The sequence below is a fragment of the Eutrigla gurnardus genome, assembly GCF_963514095.1.
Source record: "Eutrigla gurnardus genome assembly, chromosome: 20".
Taxonomy (NCBI): domain Eukaryota; kingdom Metazoa; phylum Chordata; class Actinopteri; order Perciformes; family Triglidae; genus Eutrigla; species Eutrigla gurnardus.
The window spans coordinates 6,315,220-6,342,709 of NC_139931.1; the positions used below are offsets into that span (position 1 = coordinate 6,315,220).

Sequence of the window (27,490 nt, forward strand, 5' to 3'; positions counted from 1 at the left end):
ACAACACAAAGACAATTCAGGAGATTCAAAGTGTGTGTGTTGGCCCTAAAACCACTGACTGGGCATAAACTGGAACAGTCAGCGTCCCCTGACTCCCTTGAGTGTACTCTCGCCAAAATGTTACAATAATAGTGGTTCAGGGTCCAAAAGGCAAGGTACATTCTTCTATTTTTGGAGTGGAGTTGACAAATGGGGAAAGTGAAGGTAACAAAAGTTACAACAAACTGAGAAAGAAAGATAATGGAGTTTAAAAACAAATGTGTGTGAATCTAATACAATAAAAGCTTTTATTTATATGTTAAACTAGGCTATAGGCCTGCAGACTTTTGAGTGGGTGCAACAGGCATTCACCAGTGTGGTGGGGGGTGGGGTTAGCCCAGGAAAACAGAAGAAGGAATGTGGGGGGAAGTGCATGTGTGAGGCCCCGACTGTGCTGCTTATTCTTCCGGCTGAAACCAGAGCACCCCTGTCTGTGTACACAGGGCTGGAAGGAGTGGCCGGAACTGTCTGGACATGTCTGTGAACACACACTCACACACGTTCGCTTTCTTGGGTTAAGCCTCAGATCACACATTCTTTACGTTTACCTCTCGCTTTCTCTCTCTCACGCGAACTCGCTGTGAAGGAATATGCCGACACATCCGGGTCTTCTGCCCAACTAAGCACACTGTGAATGTTTTCCTGGTGGACATTTGGTGTCGATACCAAAACCTGCTAGAATTCAGAATGTGATTTAGATCACGTGTCCAGCACCAAACAGCAGATTAACAATGTTATTAATTAACTGGTGGAGCTATAATCTCACTGTTATTATCTGTCCAGTACCAGGTCAAAGGTCAAACAGAGCTAAAGTAGACTTTCAGCACATCTGATCAAAATGTAATCTGTCAATGTTGTATTAACTCGTTGTTCTACTGCACTCGAGTGGCCACAGAAACACGTTTTCTGTAAGAGTTCCCTCGTGGATGTAAACAATGCACTTTTCAAAAAGTCTTTGCAAATGTTTTAGGGGGGACAAACTGTATCCAACACATTTGTTCGACCTCCTGGATTCTTCTACTGCATTTTGACACTGAAATATCAGTTGTTTCTTTCCAAGAAAACTCCACATGGCACCTTTAATCCACAATAAGTGTCTTATACACCCTCAACTCGCACCTTTATAAAGACAGCAGACAAGAAAGGAGGCAACGCGGTGTGCATTCTCTCTGGATTTTATTCTTTAGGAAGAGTTGTTTGGAGTTACAAAATGCACTGGTAGAAATAGCGGTGAGACAGCTTGAGAGTGCGACAGATAAGAGTGAGAGAGAGACAGAGTTAGAGAGCGTTAGAGAGAGAGAGAGAGAAGAGAGAGGGAGTGAGTGAGAGATCAAAGGTTCCATAGCCAGTTATAGTGAGTACATCATCAGATTTGGCTAGCTCCTGCACCCCCTGACCCCCATGAAAAGTAGAAGGGAGAAAACACCATCTTCTGAACTGTACTTTCTTTTCTTTGTATATATATTTTTTTTAAAAACAGTTCTTTTTTTTTTGTGTGTGTGGTGTCCTGAACATGGTTGTGTTGTGCGTCAACCCCATGTAACAGAAGGAAACAAACTCTCACCAAAGTCTCTTTTGTGTTTTTATTCTTTAGACATTTTTTTTTTTGGGTAATTTTTAAACTTTTTTTGTTCTCAAAAATAGAAGGAAAAAAAGAAAACGTTGCTTTTTAAAAACATCTATCTATTTATATTTCTTTTTTTTTTTTTAATTCCTCTGAATTCATTAATCTGCTTTTTCTTTTTATGTCCTGAAGATGACTGTTAACCCACGGTGTGGCATGCACATAGCACATGCATTTCTGGAACTAGATATTTTTTCCTTTTTTTATCTTTTGTACTTAAAAAAAAAAATCTTTTTTTTCTCAGTAGCGGCTTTACATTGCTTTTTGAAGACTTGTGTGGTTAATCAGCATGTTAGTGGATTTCACTGCAGCATAGACACAAAGATGGATGGTGGGTATGTTTGGGGCTTTGCACGTTTCATTCAGGGGGTTAGTGACATCACACACACACACACACACACGCATACACACACACTTGAAGGACATCTGTAAAATTTCAAATTTTTGGAGACAAAGAATTATAAGAAAAGTAAGCACAAAAAAACACAAACTGATCTGAAACACACTCACCCATGTACACACACACACATGAAGAAAACCCACGTACACACACACCACAACCAGGAGCTACCTACTTAGTGTGCTTTCTGATGTGAAAAAATACTTGTCTGTGACATTCCACTGAGATTGGAAAGACACTAATAGGCAGTTTTTTTCTTTTCTATTTTTTTTTTCGGTGCATTCTCTGGTCAACATGTGATAGGCCAAAAATGCAGGCCTACGAAATAAAATAACAATAATGTTGGGGCTGACAGTGGTGTGCGTTAGTGACACGTGTTAGTTTGAGGCACACAAGAGAAAACACACAGAAAGAAATCAAAAAGATATACAGGAGTGATACACGTAGAACATTTTCCAGACATCTTTTCTCCAACCCATCTGAACTGTGCCAATCAGTCGCCTGTGTTTACACGTGGTGAACACAAACCAGGTGGTCTACGCGTGAGAGAATGAGCTTATCCGTATTCTTGGTGCGCTGATGCTGTAGAACCACTCGGAATCCGAAGTGAAGTAAAAGGAGAGGTACAAAAACTAGAGAGACACTGTTTATCGTACCGCGCCAGCAGAAGGTCACAAGCGGCGGTGGAACTCTGCTTTAGCATCTGCAGGAGAAACGACTCGTCCGCCGTGCTTGACCTTTTAAAAAGGGGGCAAACGATCGAACACGCCCGCTGGCTAAATTCTAGATAGTCAGACGAGAAAGACAAAGCCATTGACTGCTTTGGGTAATCCCTGACTCCCGTTTGCCCTCCTGCACTCATTCTCCCACAATGCATCTGTGGGCTAGAACTCCACCTCAGGGTTGGAAAAAGGATTAGCTGAGCACAAAGTTAAACAAACGTACAGAACAGAATATCAGACCAAGTATGGAGAATCTGTCTCATAATCAAGATCGGCGTGATCATTAGAAGTTATTATATTATCAGTTTATCCATCGTTACGGCCAATAACAAAGTAAACAAAGATGAAGAGTTTCTCCCCTTTCTCCGCCTTTCTATTGGTCTCTTTCACTCGGATGTCTCGGTTTCAACCCCAAACCCTGGAAGACTTTGAGATGTTACTGATTTGTCTGACTTTTCCCCCCAATATGGACCCCACATCTTTTTTTTTTTTTTTTTAATCCACTTTACCCTGCTTCCCGGTACACCGTTTCATCACCCTAGTTATTAAAAGTTACTTTCACAAAAAAATCTGTGCAATTCCAGCTGGATCAGTGGCAGGCATCTGGCACAGAATGCAAGCAAGCAAAAAGTAATCATTTTGTTCCTTATAGATATACATACAGTAATTATCCAACCTCCTGATAGCCTTCTGTCACTTGATTTGAGTGTAAATGAAGGTACAGAGAGAGGAATTTCATACAGAGGAGAGAGAGAGAAACAGAAAGGCATGTCGTTACTAAAAAAAAGAGAGAGAAACCCTGCAGACCACAACAGAAAGGACCAAGTAAAATTTCCCCCCACATACAGTAGATTCTCATTGTTGCTATTATTATTATTATTTTTTTGTATCATTCATGCAGGATTCCACAGGGTGTACAACTCTGCAAGTTTAAAAAACGAAGCTGTGTGGGGTGCAACAGAAGATTCAAGCTTCAATGTTTTGAAGAAGTAGAAGAGGAAGAGGAAGAAGAAGCAGGAATAGAAGAAGAAATACTGCAGAAAACAGTTTTTTTTTTGTTTCTGAAACCCATCTCCACGTTGTTTTTCTTCTCTCACAGGTCATGGGTTGAGGTTGGTTAAACAGTTTGTTTCTGGGAGGAGGGTGTTCTATGGGAACAACGTTACCCCCGCCTCCCCAACACACCCATCCTGTCCTCTAGATTTTGACCAAGGGACCCTCTCAACCCTGCGCAACACTCCCCAACTCTCCCACCCACTTAGCCTCCTCACCTCATACAGGTGGAGGGCTCATTGTCATTTTTGTTCTTATTTAAAAACACAGATGATAAAACTCATCAATATTCAACTGGTGGCTGGGAGGGTTGGATTTTATTCTTTTTGCAGCTAACTTAACTCAAGTTAGCTTTGAGAAGCAAAACAACAACAAAACAAAACAAAAACAAAACATCGTGCTTTTGTCTCTGACTGTAAAGTGTCTTTTGTCGAGTCGCAACTCTTGACATCTTGTAAGTGGCTGTAGCTCGTTGCCAGAGGCATAATTTAAGACATACAAAGACTAGTGTTCGTCACCCCTCCTGTTTGCATCCTTAAAAACTGCAGTTTGAGGTTGGTCTTATTTGGCATCAAGATTTGAATGCAACAACAATGCAAGCAGAACATGGAGGTGGTTTCCCCTTACACCACTTGTTTCTCCACATCCTGCCTCAGCATTCTTGTTCCACCCCTTCATCCTGAAACCTGTCTCTTCATCTAGCCCATCATCACTGGGGCATGCCAAGCAGTGGAGGAGAGGGAAACATCAAACAGGCAAGAAAGAAAGAATCATGGCTTCCCTTGGCAGTCAGAGCTCTGGCTCAGAGCTTCACATCTCCATCTTTTGACCCCTCTAGCAATTCGTTTTCCTCCTTACACCCCCCCTCCCCCCATCCCCAGAGGCTAGCACCAGTCGTCGTCCTCCGTCTCGCTGTAGGGTTCATGCAGGCCCTTGCGAGGACCTCTAGGATGCCCAGCTGGAGGAGGGACCTTGTGAGGCCCATGGGGTCCATGGAGATTTGTGGAAGGTGATGAAGAGCGGTAGCCGTTGGGTAGGCGGCGCTGGGCAGCAGGCTGCATCTGGCCCTGTACAGGCCCAGTCAGGGCGGTGGTGGGAGGGGGCGCAAGGCCGGCAGTCCTTGGTGAGGTGCGACTGGGCTGTGGGTGGGGCGGTGGATGGGGGTGGGGATTGTTTACTGGGTGTGGCTGAGGTGGAGGGAGGGGATGGGGGTTATGTGGCTGTGGTTGTGGGGGAGGCGGCAGTGGATGGTTGGTCAGAGAATGGGGGTGAGGGTTGCCACCTTGCATGGGGCTCTGCTCATAGGCAGGTGGTTCATGATGGGGCTCATAGTCCTGGTAGTCCTGGTTGTAAAAGCAGTCATCCCCTTCCATAGAGCCGCCTCCTCCACCTGTGTCTCCCCAGCGAGGAGGGGGATGATGACCCTGGCGGGATGTGCCATGGTGGGCCAGTGGGAGGCCAGCGGGGGGAGGGCCCTGGCCTTGGGGAGGCTCAGGAGAAAAGTGGCGGGGGACTGGGGCTGGGGGTCGGCCCTGTGGCCCCCCAGGTTGTGTGGGCATGGCCTTACGGACCACAGGGGAGTAGGTGACATGGGGTCGGGGGGTTGCAGGGGTCTGAGGCAACTGTCGCCGGCCTCGACGTGGCGTACTGGTCCCCGAGGTTGAGGGGACGGGACTTCCGCTGACCGAACTACTGCCCTACACAAAAAGTGAAATAAAGCAAATAAAAAGAACGAACCACAAATTCAACGACAGAACATGTAGAATAAACAGGATGGAAAAGATAGAGTATAAAACAAATAGAGAGGGAAATAAAGAAGGCAAGATAGAAAGGCAGAGAGAAGGCAATAAAGTCCAGACAGAAAAGCAAGAAAAGACAAGAACAAGAACCACAGCAGGATCAAGAATAAAAGCACCAGTCATAACGTGCATGGAGTGGAGGAGAAATGAAATGCATCAAAAAGTAACAGAGCGGAGGATGAGGACAAAAAAAGATGAGAATCCAAAAAGCACCATACATAGAGAAGCAACATGTCACGCAGAGGAAAGAAAACAAAAGACGACAGGAGAAAAGAAGGGTAAAGGGTTGATTTCTGGAGCAACAAATGGAGGTACAGGGTAAATATGATGTCCAAACAGACACAAAATGTGTTCGGTCTAAAATTATTCTTAAAGTTAGCTGTGTGACATGCATGCAACAAGTCCAGCTCTAAAAATATATAGTTTTATAACACAAAGGCAAAAGTTAAAATTGGAGGAAAGATTTCTTCCTCAATTACTATTCCTTTGCAAGACACACTATAACATAAAAATTAAATACACACGACTGAATGGTGTGCATCATAGAAGTGTTTCAGCAAAGGTACATGCTTTTGTTTCCTAATTTAATAGGAAATGTTCATGTGTTTGGAAAAGGATGCCATAAAGGAATGGGAGTGGGGGAACATGAGAGAACATTGGGCAGCAGTCAGGCACTCAAATATACATTTATATGCATATTTGTTTGGTTGTTGGAACAGTTGACAACAGTGACTTCATTTAACAATAAATTGACCTGTATTTGCACAATTATACTCACAATAATGAATATGTTTGTGTGCATGTAGTTAATCATATATGTATACAGAAATGGACATAAAGGGCCTCAAATGGCAGCAGCAAATAGTCAAGAAGTACTGTACTGTAATAACTCATCATGCTTCTTCATCGCTCCATCTATTATCATATTAAATACTTTCTGGTCAACAGTGAAATTATAGTACTTCTGAGAGTCATATCCAGAGGTTCCCTAGATAACGTTGATAATAAAACCAGTTTTATATTATTCATCTTAACACTGAAAATGTGGTCATACCACTGCTTTTAATACTCAAACGAGACACCACATGTCCCACCTGTCTGTGCGTCATGCACTCCCGACCCTCGCTGGGCGATCGTGACCAGCGACGGTCCCTTTCTCTCTCCCTCTCCCGGTCATGCTCTCTGTCGCGGGAGTGTCGGTGCCCGTACTCGCCCCCTCGCTCTGCTACATAGCGCTCCTTGTCCACAGAGCCGCCGTGGTGGTGGTGATGATGGTGGTGGTGCTTGCGGTCTTTGGACCGGCCGCGATCTCTGTCGCGGTCTTTGTCCTTGGACGTGAGGTCACCTGACTGGGTGGTTGTGCTCAGATCTGTGCCCAGGCCTGATGGCGGAGTTTAAGGGAGTTATTATCGGTGTAATAAAGATCGCTATGACATTAGATAACAATTCAACATCACACTTAATGTTCAAACAATACCTTTTCTGTTTTGAGTAAATGTTTGCTTCTACACTGTGCAACTGTGTTAACAAAGCATCTACCAAACCATCATCACTGTTTCCTATATATGCGGTTGTGTGTGTGTGAATGTGGTCTTTCCCACCTGTGTCGGCCTCCGTGTAGCGACAGAGGGACCTCTCAGATGCCCGATGACTCCGGTCTTTTCGCCGGTGGCCATGCCTGGAAGTTCTCCCTTCCTCAGGTACACGCTCCATCGTGTAGTCGTCTGGCCCTCCTTTGTCTCTGTGGCCCCGTCCGGACCTGCTGTGGCCCAGCGACGAGACTGAGCGTTTCATGGGACTGCTGTCATTGATGGTCTAAGAAACGAAGCCGGAGACCACCGAGGAAGGGAAGGAGGAGAGGGGGGAGAGATGCAGGGAGAGGTGTTTCCTTTGATTGTTAAGTTGGAGTTGTCTATGAGCTTTATGGGTTAAGAGACATTGTGTTTGTGTGTATATGTATGTGTGGGAATTTACTTGAACTTTATGAAGCGCACTTGCCTTCCTCCCACATTAGTAACATTGTTCCATCATGCTACTTTAAAAATGTAAATACTTTATGCAGATCACAGGGCAGGGGTCGGCAAAAAGCAGCCCAGTGGCCAAAATGTATCCCCTACATAAAATAATTAAATGAAATTCCCAGATTAATAACTAATAAAAACCACTCTTTATATGAAACCGTTTATAATGGTGTTACAAATCTCATATGTAACAGATGTATGAAAATAGTTTTTTTCTAAATTAAAAATTCACAGGCGGTAGCCCCCAAAGTGTAAATAAAAACGGTCTCGGGGCTAAAACCACAGTAATTGCCGACCCCTGATGCAGAGGTATAAAAAGCATATACGAAAAAAGAAGAACAAGAAATAAAGTAAAAGAAATGATGGCAAATGGCCATGCCTTCCATGCTTCTGTTACTTGCTTTGTAAGAGAATAAAGGAGATAGAAATGTCAGTACGACTTGCAACAGTCCTCCATCCTCTCTTCCCGTAACCCCCTGAACATGACACATTCCAGGCTGCACAAAACCCCTCTATTTCTGCCGTTTCAGCGTGCTTTCCTCCAGCCATGCAGGTACATAGGGGTTGTCCTGAGTCCTCTACCCACATGAGAACTTCCTTCTGCAGTGCGGGGCTTTGTACTCTGAGGTGGGACAGCAGGACAGAGCCTATGGTGCAACAAGTTGCTGACCTGGGCATGTAAACCATATTAGGCTACTTCAGTGCTAGATCCTTTTGGCAGCTGAGCTGGCCAGCTTCCCAGTTATTGGGTTGTAGACAAATCAACTACAAGGTGACAGGTTGGCAGATGCATATAAATCACCGGTTTATCTGGCCTCATAGGGAGTAGCACTGAGAATCCCAACAACATATCCATTCACACGCACACGAAAACCGTAACACTTCCTCTTTCTGCCTCTCGTCATTACCGACACACGTACACACATAAATACACTCCCACTTCAACGCATTTCAGCACATTTCTTGCATGCAAGTGTGAATGGAGACTCGGACACGGGCAGGGAAACTTTGACAAAATCCTTACAGATGATCACACAGGCATGAAGACATTAGAGCAACAAAGCACTAGCAGCAGCTTAGAGAGAGAGAGAGAGACAGACAGACAGAGAGAGAGAGAGATAGAAAAAGAGAGAGAGCGAGAGGCCACAGGACAGTGTGGCATGACTGTTGATAATGACAGGGGCCGTGCAGAGCTCAGCCTAATTCCAAACTGATAGGTGCATGAGAGAAGTAGCTAAAGATGCTGGGATCAGTTTGAAAGCTGGGCTGGCATCAGATTTGGTCATGCCAAAAAAAGTATGCCCTAGTAAACCCTTCCCATGATACAGACAACATGGAGACATGACAACTGAGGAAAAAGTGTGTGAGAGTGAAAGGGAGAGGAAAAAAGAGGAAGAGAGAGACGAGACAGGGAAGACAGGGTACATACACTGAGGTTACTGCCACGGTGTCTCCCTTTCCTCCGCTGCTGTATGAGCACAGAGAAGACACACACACACACACACACACACACACACACACACACACACACACACACACACACACACACACACACACACACACACACACACACACACACACACACACACACACACACACACACACAAATACACCAAAGGTATGGTCACACACAGAGCATACACCCAGAACCAAGAAGGGAGGAAAAGAAGTAAGGGAGACAGGGATGGATTGACACATAATGAAAGAGAAGTACAGTATTAAAAAATAAAAAAAAGAGTGTTAGGTGGAGGTTTAACCCAAAAAGAGATGGGGCGCCACAGTGAAGAGAGGGAAGAGAAAGAGAGAAAGAAGAAAAGAGGGACAGAGAAAGAGAGTCTGGTTAGACACCGAAGCAGCAGTGAAGGTGGAAGAAAAACACTTACCACAGAGACTGGGGGTGTTTGGAGCCAAAACAGGGTTATATAGACAAGGTCCCCATGAAAATGCTCAGTCAACAGCACAACAGTTACAACGGCAATGACGACAATCAGCAAAATACACGCACAAATGGATATGCACACACACACACACACACACACACTTACAGTCAACTAAATGGCAGACAACAGAGTGACAGAAACAGTGTGAGTTTAACAGAACAGTGAGAGCACGGGAACTGCAGAAAACCCACATATACACACATGTATGTAACACACACACACACACACACGTATGTAACACGCAATATCATGCTGCTTCCACTCCTGCTTCAAAAAAATTTAAAATTAAAAAATAGCCCCCAAAATTCAAAAAGAGTTCAGCACAGGCAAAACCTTTGATAGGAAGGAAGAGACAGTTTAGTAGAAAAACAACAGGAAAAGATAAATAAAGCAGGGTTTTGACAAAAGAAGAGGAAATAATGGCGAGCAGAGAAGTGTGGAAACTGTATGTATAGTGTGTGTGTGTGTGCGCATTTGTATCTATAAATATGTTGTGCGCATATGACAACCAGAGCACTCACCGAGGTATGAACCGATATAAAATGGATGAGTGTGTTACATGGAAATGGGACAACCACGGTTAAAAACCTCCATGCAGGTGGCAAGATGAGAGGAAGAGAGGACGACAACGGGAGAAGAAGAGAAAAGGAGCAGAAGGTCTCACTTTGCCTTGCTGTGATCCTTTTGAATTCACGTTTGGAGGTCAACATTTCAGCAAAACATGCCCATGTTTTAGCCAGAAATATTGTCATAATATCGTGTTTGATGGTAGTCACATTATCAGTGGTTCTTGTGCATAAAAATGTATCTTCAAAAGTCAACAATCATTTAGAAGAAATCCCTTTTGAAACTGCACCAAACTTTCTCCAATGTGACCGCAGCAATAACTCTTTCAGCAACAAGTCAGACCCTCGGGAATATGATTTGAACAAAAGCGGATGAGGAACAGAGATAATGGGGGAAATAGAAAGAGAGTGGAAAGGTGAGAATGCTGCTCACTTGGTTGTCGCCTGGTAGGCGGGGCATGGAAGCGGCCCTGCCATGGCCTTCCATTGGTGGAAAGTGCTCAGTATCCGAGTAACCATCCTGCCCCATCTCTCTCATCTCTACCGTCTGAAAACAGAGCAGGAGAGTAGGAGATGGTGTGACGGCTGCCATGAAAACTGACAGGGAGTAGGGGGATAGGTGGGAAAGTTTGTTATCCAAAGAAAGCAGAGAATCGAGGCTCTCAGACACGTAAAAGGAGTCAGTGGGAGAATTTGGTGAATGTGAGGAGGGACTTTGTCTGTCGTCTTAGTTTTTAATTATGCAATGAATGAAAAAAAAGAAGGAATTGTTTGGCTCCCAAGATCGTGATTATTCCATCTATTATTCTATTATTGAATGCAAAGATTCTTGGTTTAATCTTCATATATATTCAAGCATTAAATGCCAGACGGAGGAGCTTGTGTGTCACAGCAGGAATGGATTTGAAGGGAAACCCATACGCAGAAACTCAACTGATCAAATGATAGTGTTGATCAGGCTCTGATGCATTGTCGGCAGTACAGGAGGCTGCGTAGATATTTAGGCTATTTTGTTTGGTTACGTTGTAGTTAACAAATATATATCTAGCATGTTGTTTCAGTTACTCCCAGTAAATTCCCCCTGTGCAAATATCCCAAATTCTATTTGTCTGGAGTACACCTTGACAGGTGGAGGTGAATCTGGCAGCTGGAGGCTGTTCAAAAACAGAGGCGTGGCACTTTTTTTGTTGTCTTAAAAAAGACCAGATAAAACATTAAATATGAGCAAATAAAAGGTATTTGTTGTTGAATATCTCCTGTAGTTGGTTGTGCTTTCTGATTTAATTTGCCTTATCTAACTGTAGGCTGTCATTCAAACGGGTTTGAATGAAGCCAACAGCCACTCTCTTCTATCCGACTCCTGAGTTGAACCTTCTCCAGACCTCGGTTGATTGACGTGGAGAAGTGGCTATGTTACAGGGCTGACTGATACACAGAGAGCCGTCAGGCCCCCCAGGAGGTCTACAGAGAGGTTTAACAGCACGATGACAGAGACATGAACCACTCTGAAGACAGAGGCAAGATAGACTCTGAATGAAATGTGGAAACGTATGGTGAAGGAAAAAATTCAGTAAGTTGTGTGAACAGACAGGTTTGAGGGATGGAACTAATCAAAGTAAAGTTTAACGCCATGTCAATGCTTACTGAAAAACCATGATAGGAGATTATAGGAAATGAAAATAACCTAGTAGAAATAATAAAGGCAACAAGGCAGTAAAGATGGGACAACATCAGCATTTTGATCAGTAAAATGCTGGCTTTCTACTAACGAGCACCCTCAACCATCATCTCGAGTTAATATCTCTGATACTGATTGGGCTGGAATGGGGTGTAAAGCTTGAAACAACAAGCAAGTCAATGTCCTGATCGACAAAACATTGCTTCATTTCTACTTTACCGTCAGTTATAATGAAGGTTAACACAAACCTGATGTCCTGAAGTCTCCATCTAATTCACGTAACACACACAGAGGTTACGATTAAAGGCTTTCAGATGGAAGTGCAATCTCCATCTGCATGAAGATCTTAGTTCATTTTACCATTCAAGTGTCCTCAATGTTTCTCTGGAAATTAATTTGATAGCACTGACATGAAAGTAAAAACAGATGCTGAATAAGTAGAGAGTTTGAGTACAAGTGAATGTGTATAGTGTGTGCTACTAGATGAAGTTAGATGTGTGGTCCTGGGTGTGTGCCTATATGAGCTTTCTACCTGAGAGTTGGTCATGCTTCCCAGGCCATCCTCAGGGTGTCCCTCAGGGCTCCAGCTGCCGACCTTCTGGGACATCTCCTGAGCACGAGCCGTCACCCATGATTGGCTCTCCGGGACCCCCCCACCAACCGGCCTATGACGCACACAAACGCAACACCACATAAACAACTTCCTTAACCGGGGTGCTTTTAACAAACGACCTCCTGAAAAGTAAAAACACGACAACCACATCCAACTCACAGGCTGTTGACCGTCTCCGTCGTCTCAGGTGGAGGGAGGGCATTGTTAAGTCCCGGACCCCCATCCTGGCCGGGGGAAGGCGGCTCCACGCGCTGAAACAGTAATGGCGTTCGATTCTGTGTGAGATATACAACATGGCCGTCGCCAGCTATCAGGCAGACTGACAGGGAAATGGAGGGAGAAGGGGCAGAGCAGGAAACAGAGGGCAGGTAGAGACAGTCGGCTAAAGCGAGGTCAGGCATAAAGGGAATGGAAGAGGAATAAATGGGAGGAAGGGACTCTCGAGCCACCGATGCCCAGCAGCTAGCAGGAGAAAGATATGGATGGACTCCAGAGTGCATTCTGGAACCTGCCAAACCTTTAAGGCGTCCAGGTCCAGGACTCTTAACCATTAGAGTGCTTTACAAGGTTCAGTAAAGAACCTGGAACCTCTGGAGGGAATGATCAGTAATCATTCAGGGTTTCAACTGATCAGTTGTCATCTGATGTTGGATGTAATACATGTGTTCACAGCAGGGGAAGTAGAATTAGATCTAATAAAAAGGTAAGAAGAAATAATAGTGGGGCCTCGTTCAAAGGAGGGATGGAGGACTTCATGGCAGACTTACACTGCAACAATCCTGTGGAGGGCAACATATAGCAGATGAAATGTATGCTGGGACAATGCAATATTTACTGTCATTAATTTTTTAATAAACTAAAAAAGCCTTTGCATTGCTACTTAATAACCACTTTTCACTTTCACAGTGGTCAAACATGTCAAATGTTATCTTTCACATTCAAGTGTTGAGCTTTGTGATTTTAAAATGAGTTCAAGCACTAAATACAATGTAATGTACAACATGTGAAACACATATTTAAGTGAATGTGTGATGGTGATGATCTGCACTAATGACGTTTGTGGATCATGAAACACTGATCTAACTGGGTGTTGCTACAACATATGTAAGGCCGGTCCTTCAGCAGCCTATAATGCGGCAGGTGGACCGGGGAGAGGTGATGATGTACAGTGTGTTGGAGAAAGAAGTGAAACAATGGGTCGAGTATGGAGCACTGCCTGTGGCCAAAGGGAGGGAAGGCAAAATGAGATGCGATGTGCATGAGAGAGCAAAAAGAGGCAGAGACATTCTAAGTATCTTTACACGTGCAATGAGATATCAGGTTGGTGCGAGTCCTCAGAAGCATGCAGCTCTTCAAATGTGCATGGTACAAACTGGCTGCATAAACCTGATAAGGACCATTACACTTTAGTTCTGATAAGACATCATCTCATGAGGTAAATCACTAAGATGAAATGCAGCTAAATGAATGTGGAGGGCGGTCACCTCTGTCATTGACCTGAAGGGCAGGGTGCAACAATGTCATAATGCAAATTTAACAGTCCAAGGTTACAAGCAAAGGGGTTGGGGAGTGAGGAGGTACAGTATCTTTACAGGCAGTAATTTGAGCTAAAAAGGAGCCATTATAAGGGGTCCTCATGTTGTTCAAGCATGGGCACATTAGGGGCTGTGACAACACTTCAGCTTGCTTAAAACCAAACCCAGCAGTCTGGTAGGTATGCTGCTAAATAAATGCAACACCATTGGTTTAAATCATCTACTAAATTCGAATTTTTCATCTTGTTAAAAGAAAACTTAATAAACTTTGGCCAGCAGATGGCAGCAGTGTTTTGGCTGCTACAGAAGCGTTGCATATAGGAGATTGCACTTGCGTGTGTGTCCCCTCTAAGGTGACTGAATAAGGACTCCTCCCTGGATCTGGTCAGAGGTTGTCACAGCCCCGGCTTATATGAATGGGACTACAGCCCTGCAGCCTTGATTTCAGTGCAGTCAGTCTGCCTTCGACTTTAAAGGGTCAGATGCGGGTAGAGTGGAGTGTTATTCTCCTTCAGACAGCAGTACCTGCTCATCACGAAGAGCCTGCGAGCGCTTGATCTTGCTCTGCCGATAGTACTCCATGATCATCATAGCAGCATATATTTTCCCAACTGTCAGGTCTGTGGCTGCTGAGAGAATGACAAGTTACCCTGCAAGATTAGACCTTTTGGTATGGACCCTGAGCGCAAGGAATGGCAGAAAGGGGTGAGGCATGCACACAAAACATCTCACACACAACATTGAGCAAATAGTCTTTTCACAGACAGAATTTTCTATTTTTTTTTTTACTATATCTTACTTTCGTTTAACTCTATATAGCATTTATATTTGTCACAGGTAAAAATATTCAAAGCATCTCATTGTGATATAGATCAAACAAAATTCCGTTGCTCCGGGAATCTGCAATCAAGTGATCGCAATAATCAACACAAATTTAACCAAATCATTAACGTTAAATACATCTAAATAAAATCTGTGATATCTAGACTCTTAATGACTTCTCTAATGCTAAATGCATCATATATTTTGATAGCTAATCTCATGCATTTCACAAACTAAAGCAACTGCTGTATCATGCAACTAGTGCGTTAGCACCTGTGCATTGGTTGTCGGTGTTATAACACAACAAACATACTCTGTGATCTATCAAGCACAGCCAGCCTAGTGCACACAGGTGACTGCCCCTGAAGTGAAAAGACGTCTATAGAGAATTGATCTATAGTGAGGCACCCTCTGATCTCAGGCACAGAGAGGTGGAGCGGTGGTGGGTTCTGGGACTGGTGGTTTTGGTATTCTGGTGAGGGGGGTTTCTGGAGCTGAGAGAAAGGACAGGAGGTATTGGGGTATTATGTGTGTGTGTGTGTGTGTGTGTGTGTGTGTGTGTGTGTGTGTGTGTGTGTGTGTGTGTGCAGCCTGTGCTTTCTCAGTTCTTCCGTTTGTTGTCTCCACATAGATCTGATGTATATGGGTGTGGATGTGAGGGGTAACGTGCCAGCTGTATCAGAGGGTGCAGCAGTGAGAGAGACTGACTGAGAGAAGCGGTCCTCGGGTGGCGTGACGATAACACAACGTTGGAGCACTGGGAGGCACAGGGTGGCTGCGTCCAAGCCACATCGCTGCACCTGCGCAACACTCTGCAACTTACACTTGTGTGGCGTAACCAGCAAATCCAGAGTCTTCTGGGAGAGGTTGGGCCATATCGCCATCATCTCTTTCCTCAGCTCTGCGTCCATCTGGTGCTTGTCGACACCACCTAAACAGGCACGTACATACGGATACATGCATACATACATACATGGACATCCATGCCCAAGTACATGGACACATTAATTCAGACATAAGAACATGCACACACAAAGAAATGTATATAAAAAGCATTGAACAGACCATTCATACCCATTTAGATTGATACAAAAAGATATAAGAGAGGACATACAAACAGGAAAAGAAAGACAAACAAAGAGAAGATTTTATCAGTAAGGTTGTGATAATTTGCCATGATCAACTCATAACTGCACTGAAAAATGTACACAGGTGATTAAAGTAAGTAGGATACAGTAAAAGAAGCCTCAGGAAGAGCTGAATGTTTCTGGGCTCAGGACAGAAATAGCAGACGGCACTGCAGTATGGGGGAAATAAGAAAAAGAAAAGGTGAAAATTGGACCGAAGGAGATAAAAAGGGATTCCAAACCTTCGGCACCCTTGGCGATCTTGATGTCCAGTGCCGTGCGGATCAAGGCCATGAGGGTGGAGTTGAAGTGGACCGTGTTGTCATCGGCCACAGGCAGATCCATACGGAGCAGTCTCTGTGGGATAGCCAATCAGGGTGAGCGGTGAGAAAAATGGGGAATTTAGTGGGCTGGCATGTACGTAGAACCTCCAGGTGACAAGGGGGGAGGGGCGTTGAATCGGTGGCAGGAAGGGAGGGGGGGGGGGGGGGGAGGGGTTTGGGTAAAGGAAGTTGAAGGAGCTGTACATAGCATCTGTGTCAGGCTCACTGTATCTGCCTTTGACAAGTGACTCAGCTACAGTGTCGAATATTAGATTTTCAGTGCTGCGGTGACAACAAATTCACATGCAGGGGTTCACAGATTTGAATTTGTTTTGCCATATGAAAGAACCTGTGAGTGTAAACGTTTAAATCAAGACATTCTTTTGAGATTTGTCCCTCAACTTATACATTCATTTATTATATAAGCATAATGTTATCTATGTACGTTAGTTGACATCCAAAATACCTCACAGGTTGGTTAAACTGGCGATCAACAAAGAAACAGGGAGGACAGGCTGAGCAGCAGTTGCTATTATCCAGAGCTCCCCCTAGGGGTTTGGAGGTTCACAGTGAAAACAACAAAGACCAGATGATAAACCAATAAAGCAAAGACAACCAAGGGACCGATCTAAGGACGGGAGACACTTTGGTTTTCGTTTATTGGTTTGAACCTTTTGTTTGGTCTTGTTGGTTTATAATTGAAACAGACAACACAAAGACACACACCAACTCACAGATGACAGAGTGACGTTCGTGTGTGTTTGGTGACAGAAGACGGTGACAACCCAAACATGCAGCAAATCATGCAACCCCACCCCTTCCACCCCACATCCCCATCCCCATCAAATGCCTCTCCTTGAATCCATCCACCAAAAACTTAAAAATAAAACTTTATTTCCCCCAAACCCTTCTTGCACATCCCACCCTCATGCAGCATGCAGTTCAAACGCAATACGCCTCTCAGGACAAGCAGCTGCACAGCCGTACACAGAAAGCATCCTCTGTTGGCGACATTAAAATGAGTTTGTGAGTTGTTTTAACGTGGTTGTTATTGAAGGGAATAAGAAAATTTGTAGACGATGGGGCTTGGCTGAAATAATAGAGCAACTAGCTCTATCGCTAATTATCTGATGTCTAATGTGTGAAAAATGGGCACAGACTTGGAGGGTTAATAGGTGAGAGAGAGCAGCGTTCCGTGGAAAAAGAAAGAGGAAACAGAAAATGGCCACCATGGAAGTTGTGCTCGGATGTAAAATGATTGTTCAGACGAACATAATTCAGGTATATATATATATATAGTAAAGATGAGGTGAAAATAAAGATTTATTCTGCCAGAAAATAGATATAAGAGTTGAAAGAGTAGAGAAATAAAAAAAATCAATAGGTTAATAGGTTTGAGCTGGAGCGTGTAAAGAGAAAATGTGACCAAAAAAAGAAACTGAAATGAACATCACCACACTTAATTGGCAGTGTCTGTAAGAAAGCGGTCCTGTCTGAAGGCTCTGCTGTCTCTTCAGGACACAGAAGATCAATGGTTAAAAGCAGTGGATTGTTCTGTGGACTGGTCGGAAGGTCAAAGGTAAGGTTTGGATTTCTCTCATTGGCATGGTGCTCAGGGAAAGTGATAAGGGAACGACGGCATAAACACAGAGGTGGCCACCTTGGAAAATTCTTCCAGTGGTAATTATCAAGGGGCAAAGATGTTAGGGAAGCCAAAAACCATGCATGTAAAGCATGTTAGGTTGTTGGGCAGGGGGATAGAGGGTCTACCGTTTAGTTCAGGGAGGAGGCTTTTAGGAAAAATGTTTAAGGGTTAAACCAAAAAGGATGACAGCATCAAATGTAAGGTCTTAGTTAAAAGATGAAATATGAGAAAGGGACAGAGCAAAAGGTGCAAAACCTGGGTCAAATAATACATTTAGTCCACCCAGATAAAAATGTTTACTTATAAGTGTAACGAATCATAGATTTCTTTACTAGACTGTAAATACAAATGATTTTGGTATACATGCCTTGACTGGCAGCCTCTTTAACATTATCAGTTGTATTTAAACCTGATCCATATGGAACTGTAAATAGTATAAAGTGTGAGCATTATTTGGCCCAGGTCTGCCGGAGAAAAAGAAGGGAGATGGATAAAGCAATGGTTAGCGATGGAGTGATCTCCTGTGCCTACAGGCTGTTTGGCCGGCTGCCCCCTGAGGCTCACAGTGATCTGTCAATGATGTTTCATGAGACTGTCACATTGAAGAGGTGTTACAGGAGCATGTGGTAACATATCTGTTGTTATCATTGTGTATATTTCTATTCTGATAACAATTGGTCTGAGGTAAATTGTGTCTGTGTTGATTATACGACAGACTGTGCATGGGATTGGTGGTGGTGGTGGTGGTGGTGGTGGTTATCGGCCATGCAGAAGGCAGGTGAGGGAGTGTACATGTGCAGGAGAGGAGAGCAATATGCAGAGATGAGGGGGGCTGGAAACAGAATAGAACTGCATTGACGACAGAACCAAAGGACAAAGAGAAGATTGGACTTGCAGATAGAAAAGGCTGCTTGGGGGCTTGGAGCTGCTACATGAAGGGTGACAGAAAAAGAACTGCTTCTGTATGGCAACCAAAGGCTCTCTGAGGGAAACACATCACTGAGACAAGCCCTTCTGCTCTCTCTACCATTAGAAGTAATGCATAATAGCTATGTGGAGGTTGATATGACTTAGTTATGTGCGTGTTTGTGTGCATGTGTGTGCGTGTGCGTGTCTGCCCCATCCACAGGACCGAACGAGTCAGAGGACGTAAGTCTAGTGGACCTTCCAAGCCCTGCTGCACACACGTTTCTGTCTAAGAGTGTGTGTGTGTCCACATGTGCAAAATGTTTGTCTAATTATATTAATATCTCTAATGTTTTTTGTACTTGGATGTTCAAATAATTGCATGATGCTTACTACCACTTTATCTGAAGAATAATATGACACTACTGATATTAATGTGCACAGCTGTTTGTGTGTGTGTGCTTGTGTGTCCATTGTGCATGGTGCAAACGAGCTGAGAAGGTCCCTCTTTTTCGTCCCCTCCTGTGGATACACACCCCCGCCTAACCCTTCACCCTAATTGTCTTGCTACCTCCACCCACCAATCCCACACCACCACACAATGCCACAACACCGACCAGCCCACCCCCACTTTCCACCAAAAGAAACAGAAACAGAACTAATGAGACAACGACACTAAAGTTTACACCACGTTGAGCGCTTAAATCCCTGGCCCCTCCCTCCTGGTTCCCCCAAAAAACCACCCCCAACACCCATAGAAGACTCGGGTGAAGATGGGGTCCTTCCTGACCTTGTAGGCCACCCGTGCTGGACACCTCTTCCCGAGGCCTAGTGGAGGACACATGTGCCTCAGCATGTCATACATTTCCCTGCAACTGATCCTGCCACTGCATCATCAGCCAGTGCCATCACCCCGTTAACAAAAGCACAAAAAAAGGAGAGATAGAGATATTTAGAGGGGGAGAGAGAAGAGGGGAGAAAGTGAGAGAGAGATTGGCAAGATGAGTGATTAGAGGATGGAGTTGAAAACAGAGAAGAGGATCCCAGTGTCAGAGATTGAGAGAGAAAAGGGGAGAAAGAGAGAAAAAGACCAAAACAACGTAAAAGAACAGAACAACAGAAAGACAAGGTTATTGGGCTGATTTGGATAGACCGTGACCGTGTGGCTTCTCTATGAGCTACAGTGCTCGCTAACAGTTTGTCAAAAAAGAGAGGGATTAAATGACAGAGGGAAGGGAGACAACAGGAGGGTTGGAATATGAGAAGTAAATGTTCTCTTGTAGTATCAGAAGATAAGTCTTTGTGAGCAGGATAAAGTCATAGGCCCTATATGTGAGTGTGTACATGTGTTTGCAAAGAAGAGCAGGGCAGAGCTTGACAGCAGGCACCAAGCTGCTGCCGCTGCTCAGACGTGAAGAGGGGAGGAGGAGGACGGGGTGTCAATGCAGTTTCTGTCTTTCCCCCAACCCCCAAAAACCAAGAACAATGCAACACTACAGTGAGCAACCGTAGCTTGCTATATAATAGCCATGGCTCTAAGCAAAATAAAATTATATTTAGGAAAGAATATATATATAAAAAAAGGATTTATTTTTACAATGTCATAGAACTTCTTAATGTGGATTTTTTTTTCTCTCCATTTCACTTAGTGCATTTCACATGCTTCCCTGGGTGTCTGCATTGTCCTGCACATTCTCTCAGCAGTTCAGAATGCAAGTCGATAATGGTGGAAAAGAAGTTGTAAAATTGAAATGAAAAAAAAAATAAAATTAAGCGGCATTCACTCCATTCCTGGATGCTGTGGCTAGCAAGTGTGGTTGAGAGATTTTGTTTGAATAGAAGTCAAACCTTGCAGGCCACCCTATGGGGGCATTTCTTGCCTAAGCCGAGAGGCGGGTCGATAACTCGTAATAAACTGTACATGTCCTTATAATGAATGCGCCCGCTGCAAGAAGAATACAGGGGAGTTAAGAAACACACACGTACACACAGAAAAGACACACACACAGCCAGAAAGAAGAGAGAACATTGGGAGGAAGAGCACAAGATTGACAAGTACACAGTTTCTGAAAATACTTTACAGCATGGTTACTGTAAATAACAGACTCTGTAGACACATCTGCACCTCAATGCACCTATACAAACTCTAAACACGTCACTCCATGTCACACATTGTTAAATGTGGTCCTTAGCACTGCCAATACTCCTCCCGCTCTCCTTTATTCTGTTGCTTTTTCCTCCCTTTCTCGTACTCGTCTTTAGTTCGACAGCCCTTTTCTTCCTCTCTCCAGTCCAACCCCTAACTAGATGTGTGCACAATGTAATTAAGGAACTGCAAACAGATTAGAAAAGCATGTGCTTGGTTAACAGCTAAATGCTTAATAGCTGCTTGTGGTGTGCAGATCCTCTCCCACTTAAATGTGTTCAATGCCAGCCAAGTGGCGGATCCCTGTCTCCTGACCATAGTCAGTACGGGAGGGTTGAAAATAGTTTAGGGAAGGGAACATTCCAAAAAAAAAAGATTTATTAATTTCTAAGGTGTACAAACCAAAGAGTTCAGCCTTTAATAACCTGCAATTACCTATTTAAATCTTTCTGATCACTGTTTTCTCCCTCATTTTAATCTTTTATACGTCTTTCCTTTATAAATGTGACCATGCATTCCGTTCTGTCGTTTCTTCTCCCTTTCACACTTTCCCTGTTTACAACAGTCTACAGGTCAGCATGAGGCAACACACAGGCACTGGAATACAGATACCATGAAACGTAGCATGTCTACAGTAGACATTAAGACTACAGAGTTGGACATGGGAGCTGTGTTTGGAGTGTACACGTTGCCACATAGAGTTTGTTTAAACTGTATGCAGATTCCAGAAGAGGGAAAAGGTTCAGGAGGTGTGGGAGGTATTTCAGGACACTTTACATAAAGGGGAGGAATTGGAGGAAGAGGGAAGGGGGAGGGGTTGTACGGTGTGAGAGAGATAACCAAACGTCTGATGAGGTTATGCTCAGATCCGTTACAGCCCCCTTGCAGCTCTTTCGCTAGGAAATTCTGTTCCATTAACCAGCTGACAGTTGTGCTTTGTTCTTCCTTGACAATTTGAAACATCTTATGCTGTTATACACAATAAAAAAAACACACATTTACATTATTGTTGAGATGTTACAGATTTCATTCCTTAGGCCTTGCTTACAAGCAAAGGAAATATACAGGTCTTAAGTAATGTGGTTTTATATGGATTACTGGTGCAGACATGTGATACGTTTATAGAAATACCTTTAGCTTTCACTTTGTTATTTAGTAATCATAAAAGGTGCATCGTGCCAGTGTCGAGGCCTGTCGTATGTACATGTGTATGCATGTGCACCATGAGTGCATGCACGTTACCACTCACCAGGCAGCAGGATCATACTCCGCCCATATCCTGACATACTCATCCAGGTGGTGAGGTCCCAGTATGGATGAATCTCTTGTCAGGTACTCAAAATTGTCCATAATGACGGCTACAAACAGATTCAGCATCTAAACATGAAGACACACAAGTAGAATAGATATATATCTCACATGACAAATAGAGCCACTCAAAACCGATTTCACAAAATCATCAATTTAATAAGGAATGTTCTTCTATGAAAGAGCAACGGGAACATGTTAGATTGCCTGTCCATTGGTGAATAACTGATTTTTTTTCTGAGCTGGAACTTAGAGATGCAGAACAACTTGAGACACAGAAGAAGGGCAGATCCGGGTTCTTTGTTTAGTTTAAAAGCAACATGAGAATGGGAATCTCTCATCTGGACTCATGGGATACCTTGCTAGAAGACATTGATCTCACATAACAGTGTTCTCTCACGAAACACAGCATATTCAGGCATTATTTTACTGTATAAATCTTCCTATAGAATCTGCTCCATGGACATATATTCCATAATCGCTATGTGTTATGCTTTTTCAGCGATACTCCATCATAAACTAGGGACAGGGATGCAGATGAGGATGTTGCATTATGTAGTACATACTCACCAAGAATGAACAGAAGAAGATGAAGGAGACAAAGTAGAGGTATGCAAACTGGCTGCCACACTCGGGCTCTGGATTCTGTGACAGCGGGTCACAATCCTTGTTCCCCAGGCATGACAGCATGATGTCGTGCCACGCCTCTCCTGTTGCACTCCTACAACGCACAAAAACGTACCTTGATTTATGAAGCGTTTGGAGCATAAAGCCATAAACACTGTATATATAAAGATTCACACACACAAGTTAACACACACAAGCACCTGAAAAGCAGCATGAGAGCCTGTACGAAGGTCCTGAAGTTGTTGTGCGGATTGATGGCACTATCTCCGTCTTCTTCAATAGCGAGATTCCCAAACAGCTGTTGAACGCAATCATACCGATATCACTGAAAACCAGACTATAGCTGTTCATTAGAGACTTTTCTTTGTCACCGAAGCAGAATCTAAAACTTCAACACTAAAACCTTTACTGCACATGTGCCACTTCCATAATCCCCCTCCCCGTGGCGCGCCGAATCCTTATGACCATTATCATTCTCCCTCTGTACATCCTCCTCATCGTCATTATCCTACCAATATATTTTTAATGTATCCCAAAAGCACTACAGCAATTTTTAGGTTGAGGCCCTCACCCACCTGCATCCCAATGATGGCGTAAATGAAGAACAGCATAGCAATGAGAAGGCAGACATAAGGCAGCGCCTGAGGAGAGACAGATTCGTTGTTAAGTACATGAGTGCACTGTGCATGGGGATTGTGTATGTGTATATGCACACAATACTGGCTATGTGTATTTCTTTAACACAAATAAGAATGCATATGATTTGTGTGCTATACTGTGTAATTGGGTGTAAACCTTGAAGGACTGAACGAAGGTCCAGAGCAAGATACGGATGGTTTCTCCCTGCCTTAGCAGCTTGATGAGACGAGCTGCCCTGAACAGCCTCAGGAAACTTAGGTTGATGAAATTATTCTACAGTACAGCCACGACATAACCACAGAGAATGAAAAAGAGGGACAGAGAGGAGGAGGGTGTAGAGAGGAAAGTGAAGAAAATAAATGGGAGAGGATACAACAGAGAAAAGCGAAAGAGAGGGGAAAGGAGGACAGAAGGAGTTGGGGTTGGAATAAAGGGAAAGAGTAGTTAGTTGTAGTGCAAAATGCGCAAACAACTTTCGTTAGACAACCAAAACATAAAAAAATGAGAGGAAACAGTCAAACCCAAGATTCAAACTCAATACAAATCAAAACAAAAATTGGGAGCCAAACAAGTCAAAGCAAACCAAAGTCAATTCAGCAAGGCTCCAACAAGCTTTTCATATCCATTAAGTTAGACAAAACCAAACAGAACAACACAGGGGAAGGGATGTCATCCAAATCTAACTAGTTTCATCCAATTGGGTTACGTAGTAGTAATTGTGGTAGGAATGGTGAGTAGTTAAAGTGCAGGGACGTCAGGACGTTTCCTTGGAAAGACAACCAAATGCACTAATTCTCTCAAGGCAAAATATGCAAGATTTTAAAATGAAGCAAGCCCACAGCATGCAGATGTACACTAACACAAGGGAAACTTGTAAAGCTAATGGCGGCCGATGCACCATTCAGTAGGATTGGCTGCCAAAGGCCCGTGACATTCTGTAGTGATGTCACAGACAAATAAGAGCAAGAGGGTGGTCATTAAATCGTAAGTGAATTACTTTTACTTGATGGATATTTTCAGTCTCACCAATATGATCATGTGCCTAACAAACTGTGCTTTCTACGTGGCAATTAATCTTGATCTTCAATAGAAAGCTTATTCATTTTAATGTTTTACTTTTAAAAATCAGAAAGTTTTAACATAAATCCATGTGACATCTGTAATACAGAGTTCTTCAACCATGTATCACAGCAAAGAACAAAACTTGTGCAATTGAGTTGAGTTGAAGTGAGACGTGAAGTGCTCAAAAAGGGGGACAGGCAGCAGGCACATGCAGGTTCCAGCTACAATACAGCATGTATTACATTGCTCTGAGTGTGTGTGTGTGTGTGTGTGTGTGTGTGTGTGTGTGTGTGTGTGTGTGTGTGTGTGTGTGTGTGTGAGAGAGAGAGAAAATAAAGGGTTACTTTCAGAGACATGCAAGGGGCAGCATGCATCACTTGTTCTCTCTGCCATGGGCAAAGCTTTGGATTCACTCTGTCCTTATGTGAAACACTCTCCCAGTCCCTGTCATATGTGTGTGTGTGTGTGTGTGTGTGTGTGTGTGTGTGTGTGTGTGTCTATGTATGCGCATACAATGAATGGCTAATCTATTCCAGTTTATACAATCCAATCCTTTACAAACTGAACACTAGTTCTCAGTAAAGGATGTACAATGTGGGCAGGATTTACAGCTGTATAAAATAAATGAATTGTTACAGTGACTGGCAGAGAGGTAACAAATTAAAAATTTAGAGCTCACTCAGGAGGTGACAGTTCTGTGTGGTGGGGATTCAAGCAAAACATGCACATTTCACACCTATACCACGTGCAGGGATGCAGTTAAAACGGATGCAGTAAAATAAGATCTCCAAAAAATTACAAACCATCTACATGGATGTTGCAGACATATGGTTTATAGCAGCAAATTTTTGGATTTTTGGTTGGTTCGAAGAACAACCAGAGAGATTGACCAAGCCGGTTGTCATGGGTGGACACAGAGGATTCATAGTGCATTTTGATTGGATGGAATCGCAGGAAGTAGTAGGTGTTGGGGGGAGAAGGGGTTGGGGCGAAGTAGATTACAGTAGATCGTCGTTAAGTGTGTGGACGATTTAAAGAAAGCATGTAAAAAGATAAAAACAAGAAAGAAATCAACAGTCATTACAGAGACAAGTTAACAGAGAAGCAGGTTTCGGTCTGCAGACTTTTTAAATTCATATAGCACGGATACCAAGGATCAAGACAGCATGAGGTTTTTGGGAAATGCTATGGATTGTAAATAAATAAACATGACTGTACCAACCAGTCAGAGAAATATTTACTAGCATCTAGCTGGACCATCAATTTAAAACTTGAGAGGACTTGAATCATTGGTATCCTCTGCTTCTTCAGACAGAACTGGTAGGTAACGTATCTAGGTCACAGAGCTTCATAATGGCTGTGCAGTTCTTGAACATGGTCTCATGAATACTGTACAATTTTGACTTTGTGTGTTCAGACAGAACGAAAAGCAAATGTTTTATCTTGCGTTATTCTCGCAGGTTATTTGTTGAAATATTTTCAACTCGCATGGATGCATCTTCCTCAGTTTGTACGCACTTCAATAGAAGTGATTGGAAACAAAATTAATATTCGTAGAATGGAGGTGTAATGTCATAATTAATTGCCTGTGTAGGCAATCACACTGTCTCTCATGTTCTGTCTGAAAACACCTTCAGAATAATTTCTAAATAAAAAAAGGTCTCTTTCTAAATAAATCTTTCAGATACAGACTAACACACACACACACGTCATTCAGATACGTCAGATGTCCATTGGATCTTCAAGATTTCAGCCGTAGTTACTAACAGATGTCTGATGCAAATGTAAAGCCTCTATTGGCCAACCTGAGATGCAATCTGCTAATTTGATTGGCTATTAGGTTGCTTTGCAGAAGCACTGGCTCGCTACAGATCATCAGCACGCTTCCAGCCTTACTGTGAGAGGCTCAGCGCTGGCTAGCTAGAGTCTGGTCTCCTTACGTCCCACCAACTGGGACAATTATATAAGACTTTCAAGAGGCATTCATGCATGACTGAGCATTGCAAGACTCAACAGTGGCCTCTAACTCATGCTCTCCCATAACTCCCTGTCTTGTCTAGTGTATGTGTTTTAGAGAATGTGACAGATGTATAAACCCATAGACACATGCTGAAGATCACCTAACAAATAGTCATATGAGCTTGACAAGCACACAGTCAACAAACATTGCTAATACAATATCATGTCTGTCTGTTTATAGTTTTGACTACTCAGTACAAAGAAAATGAATCAGATCCTCCTACTTACCCCGAGCTCAGTAACCAGGATGTCAGTAATGCTGCCCAGAACTGTCACACAGTCAAAAATATTCCAGGCATCTTTGAAATAATTCTGTGAACGGGGCAAGAAAAAGACAAGAGAAGAGAAGCAAGAAGGAGGATGAGGTAGGAATAGAGACGGTGACATGAAGAGAGTGAGACAGTAAAATGTAGAAGAACATGGATGTGGCAGGCAAAGATAGGAAAAGGATCAAATATTGACAGATGGGTGATGCAAGGAGACGGATCATAGGCAGATCATAATGAAGAAATAAGGGAATGAGATGTAAAGAGTGACACAATGAGAGAAAGAAAGTGAGAGAGGGAATAAAAGTTGAGCAGAAAGAGAACAAGAACGTGAAAGAAAGAGGCATGTCAGTGTCCGACAGGAAACGGAAAGAAATCAGATAAGACAAATGGACCATCAGTAACGGCATGTTGGATAGATGCCAGCAGACAGGCTAGGGACAACTTGTACTGTTTCAGAACACCACACCGGCCATCAAACATCACACACTGTCATGTACATCATCAACCAACCAAGCACAAAGGCTCCATGAATTCCTTCTAGTTTCAAAAACATTCATTAAAACAGTATCACATAGCTCTTCTTACATATGATCAACTGACACAAAAT

At 43.3% G+C, this 27,490-nt stretch overlaps 1 protein-coding gene across 11 annotated transcripts in view; it reads right to left on the reverse strand.

The window, feature by feature from the left end:
• Positions 1-1,198: 1,198 nt before the first annotated feature.
• The window catches only part of cacna1aa (calcium channel, voltage-dependent, P/Q type, alpha 1A subunit, a), a 70,689-nt gene continuing 44,397 nt past the window's right edge, over positions 1,199-27,490 (reverse strand). For 2 of the 11 annotated variants that reach the window (XM_084036429.1, XM_084036420.1), the window contains 17 exons: positions 26,843-26,926; positions 23,690-23,806; positions 23,470-23,535; positions 23,095-23,192; positions 22,838-22,988; positions 22,209-22,336; positions 20,662-20,758; positions 16,182-16,296; positions 15,636-15,743; positions 14,516-14,619; positions 12,615-12,730; positions 12,375-12,507; positions 10,598-10,711; positions 9,088-9,126; positions 7,239-7,452; positions 6,732-7,018; positions 1,199-5,535 (listed from right to left, as the gene is read on the reverse strand). In XM_084036429.1, the coding sequence (XP_083892555.1) occupies positions 4,723-5,535; positions 6,732-7,018; positions 7,239-7,452; positions 9,088-9,126; positions 10,598-10,711; positions 12,375-12,507; positions 12,615-12,730; positions 14,516-14,619; positions 15,636-15,743; positions 16,182-16,296; positions 20,662-20,758; positions 22,209-22,336; positions 22,838-22,988; positions 23,095-23,192; positions 23,470-23,535; positions 23,690-23,806; positions 26,843-26,926 (2,784 nt within the window). In that variant the 3' untranslated portion in view covers positions 1,199-4,722. Of the gene's footprint in view, positions 5,536-6,731; positions 7,019-7,238; positions 7,453-9,087; positions 9,127-10,597; positions 10,712-12,374; positions 12,508-12,614; positions 12,731-14,515; positions 14,620-15,635; positions 15,744-16,181; positions 16,297-19,603; positions 19,701-20,661; positions 20,759-22,208; positions 22,337-22,837; positions 22,989-23,094; positions 23,193-23,469; positions 23,536-23,689; positions 23,807-26,842; positions 26,927-27,490 lie in introns of all 11 variants that reach the window. The other 9 variants (XM_084036423.1, XM_084036427.1, XM_084036425.1 and 6 more) reach the window with 9 other exon arrangements.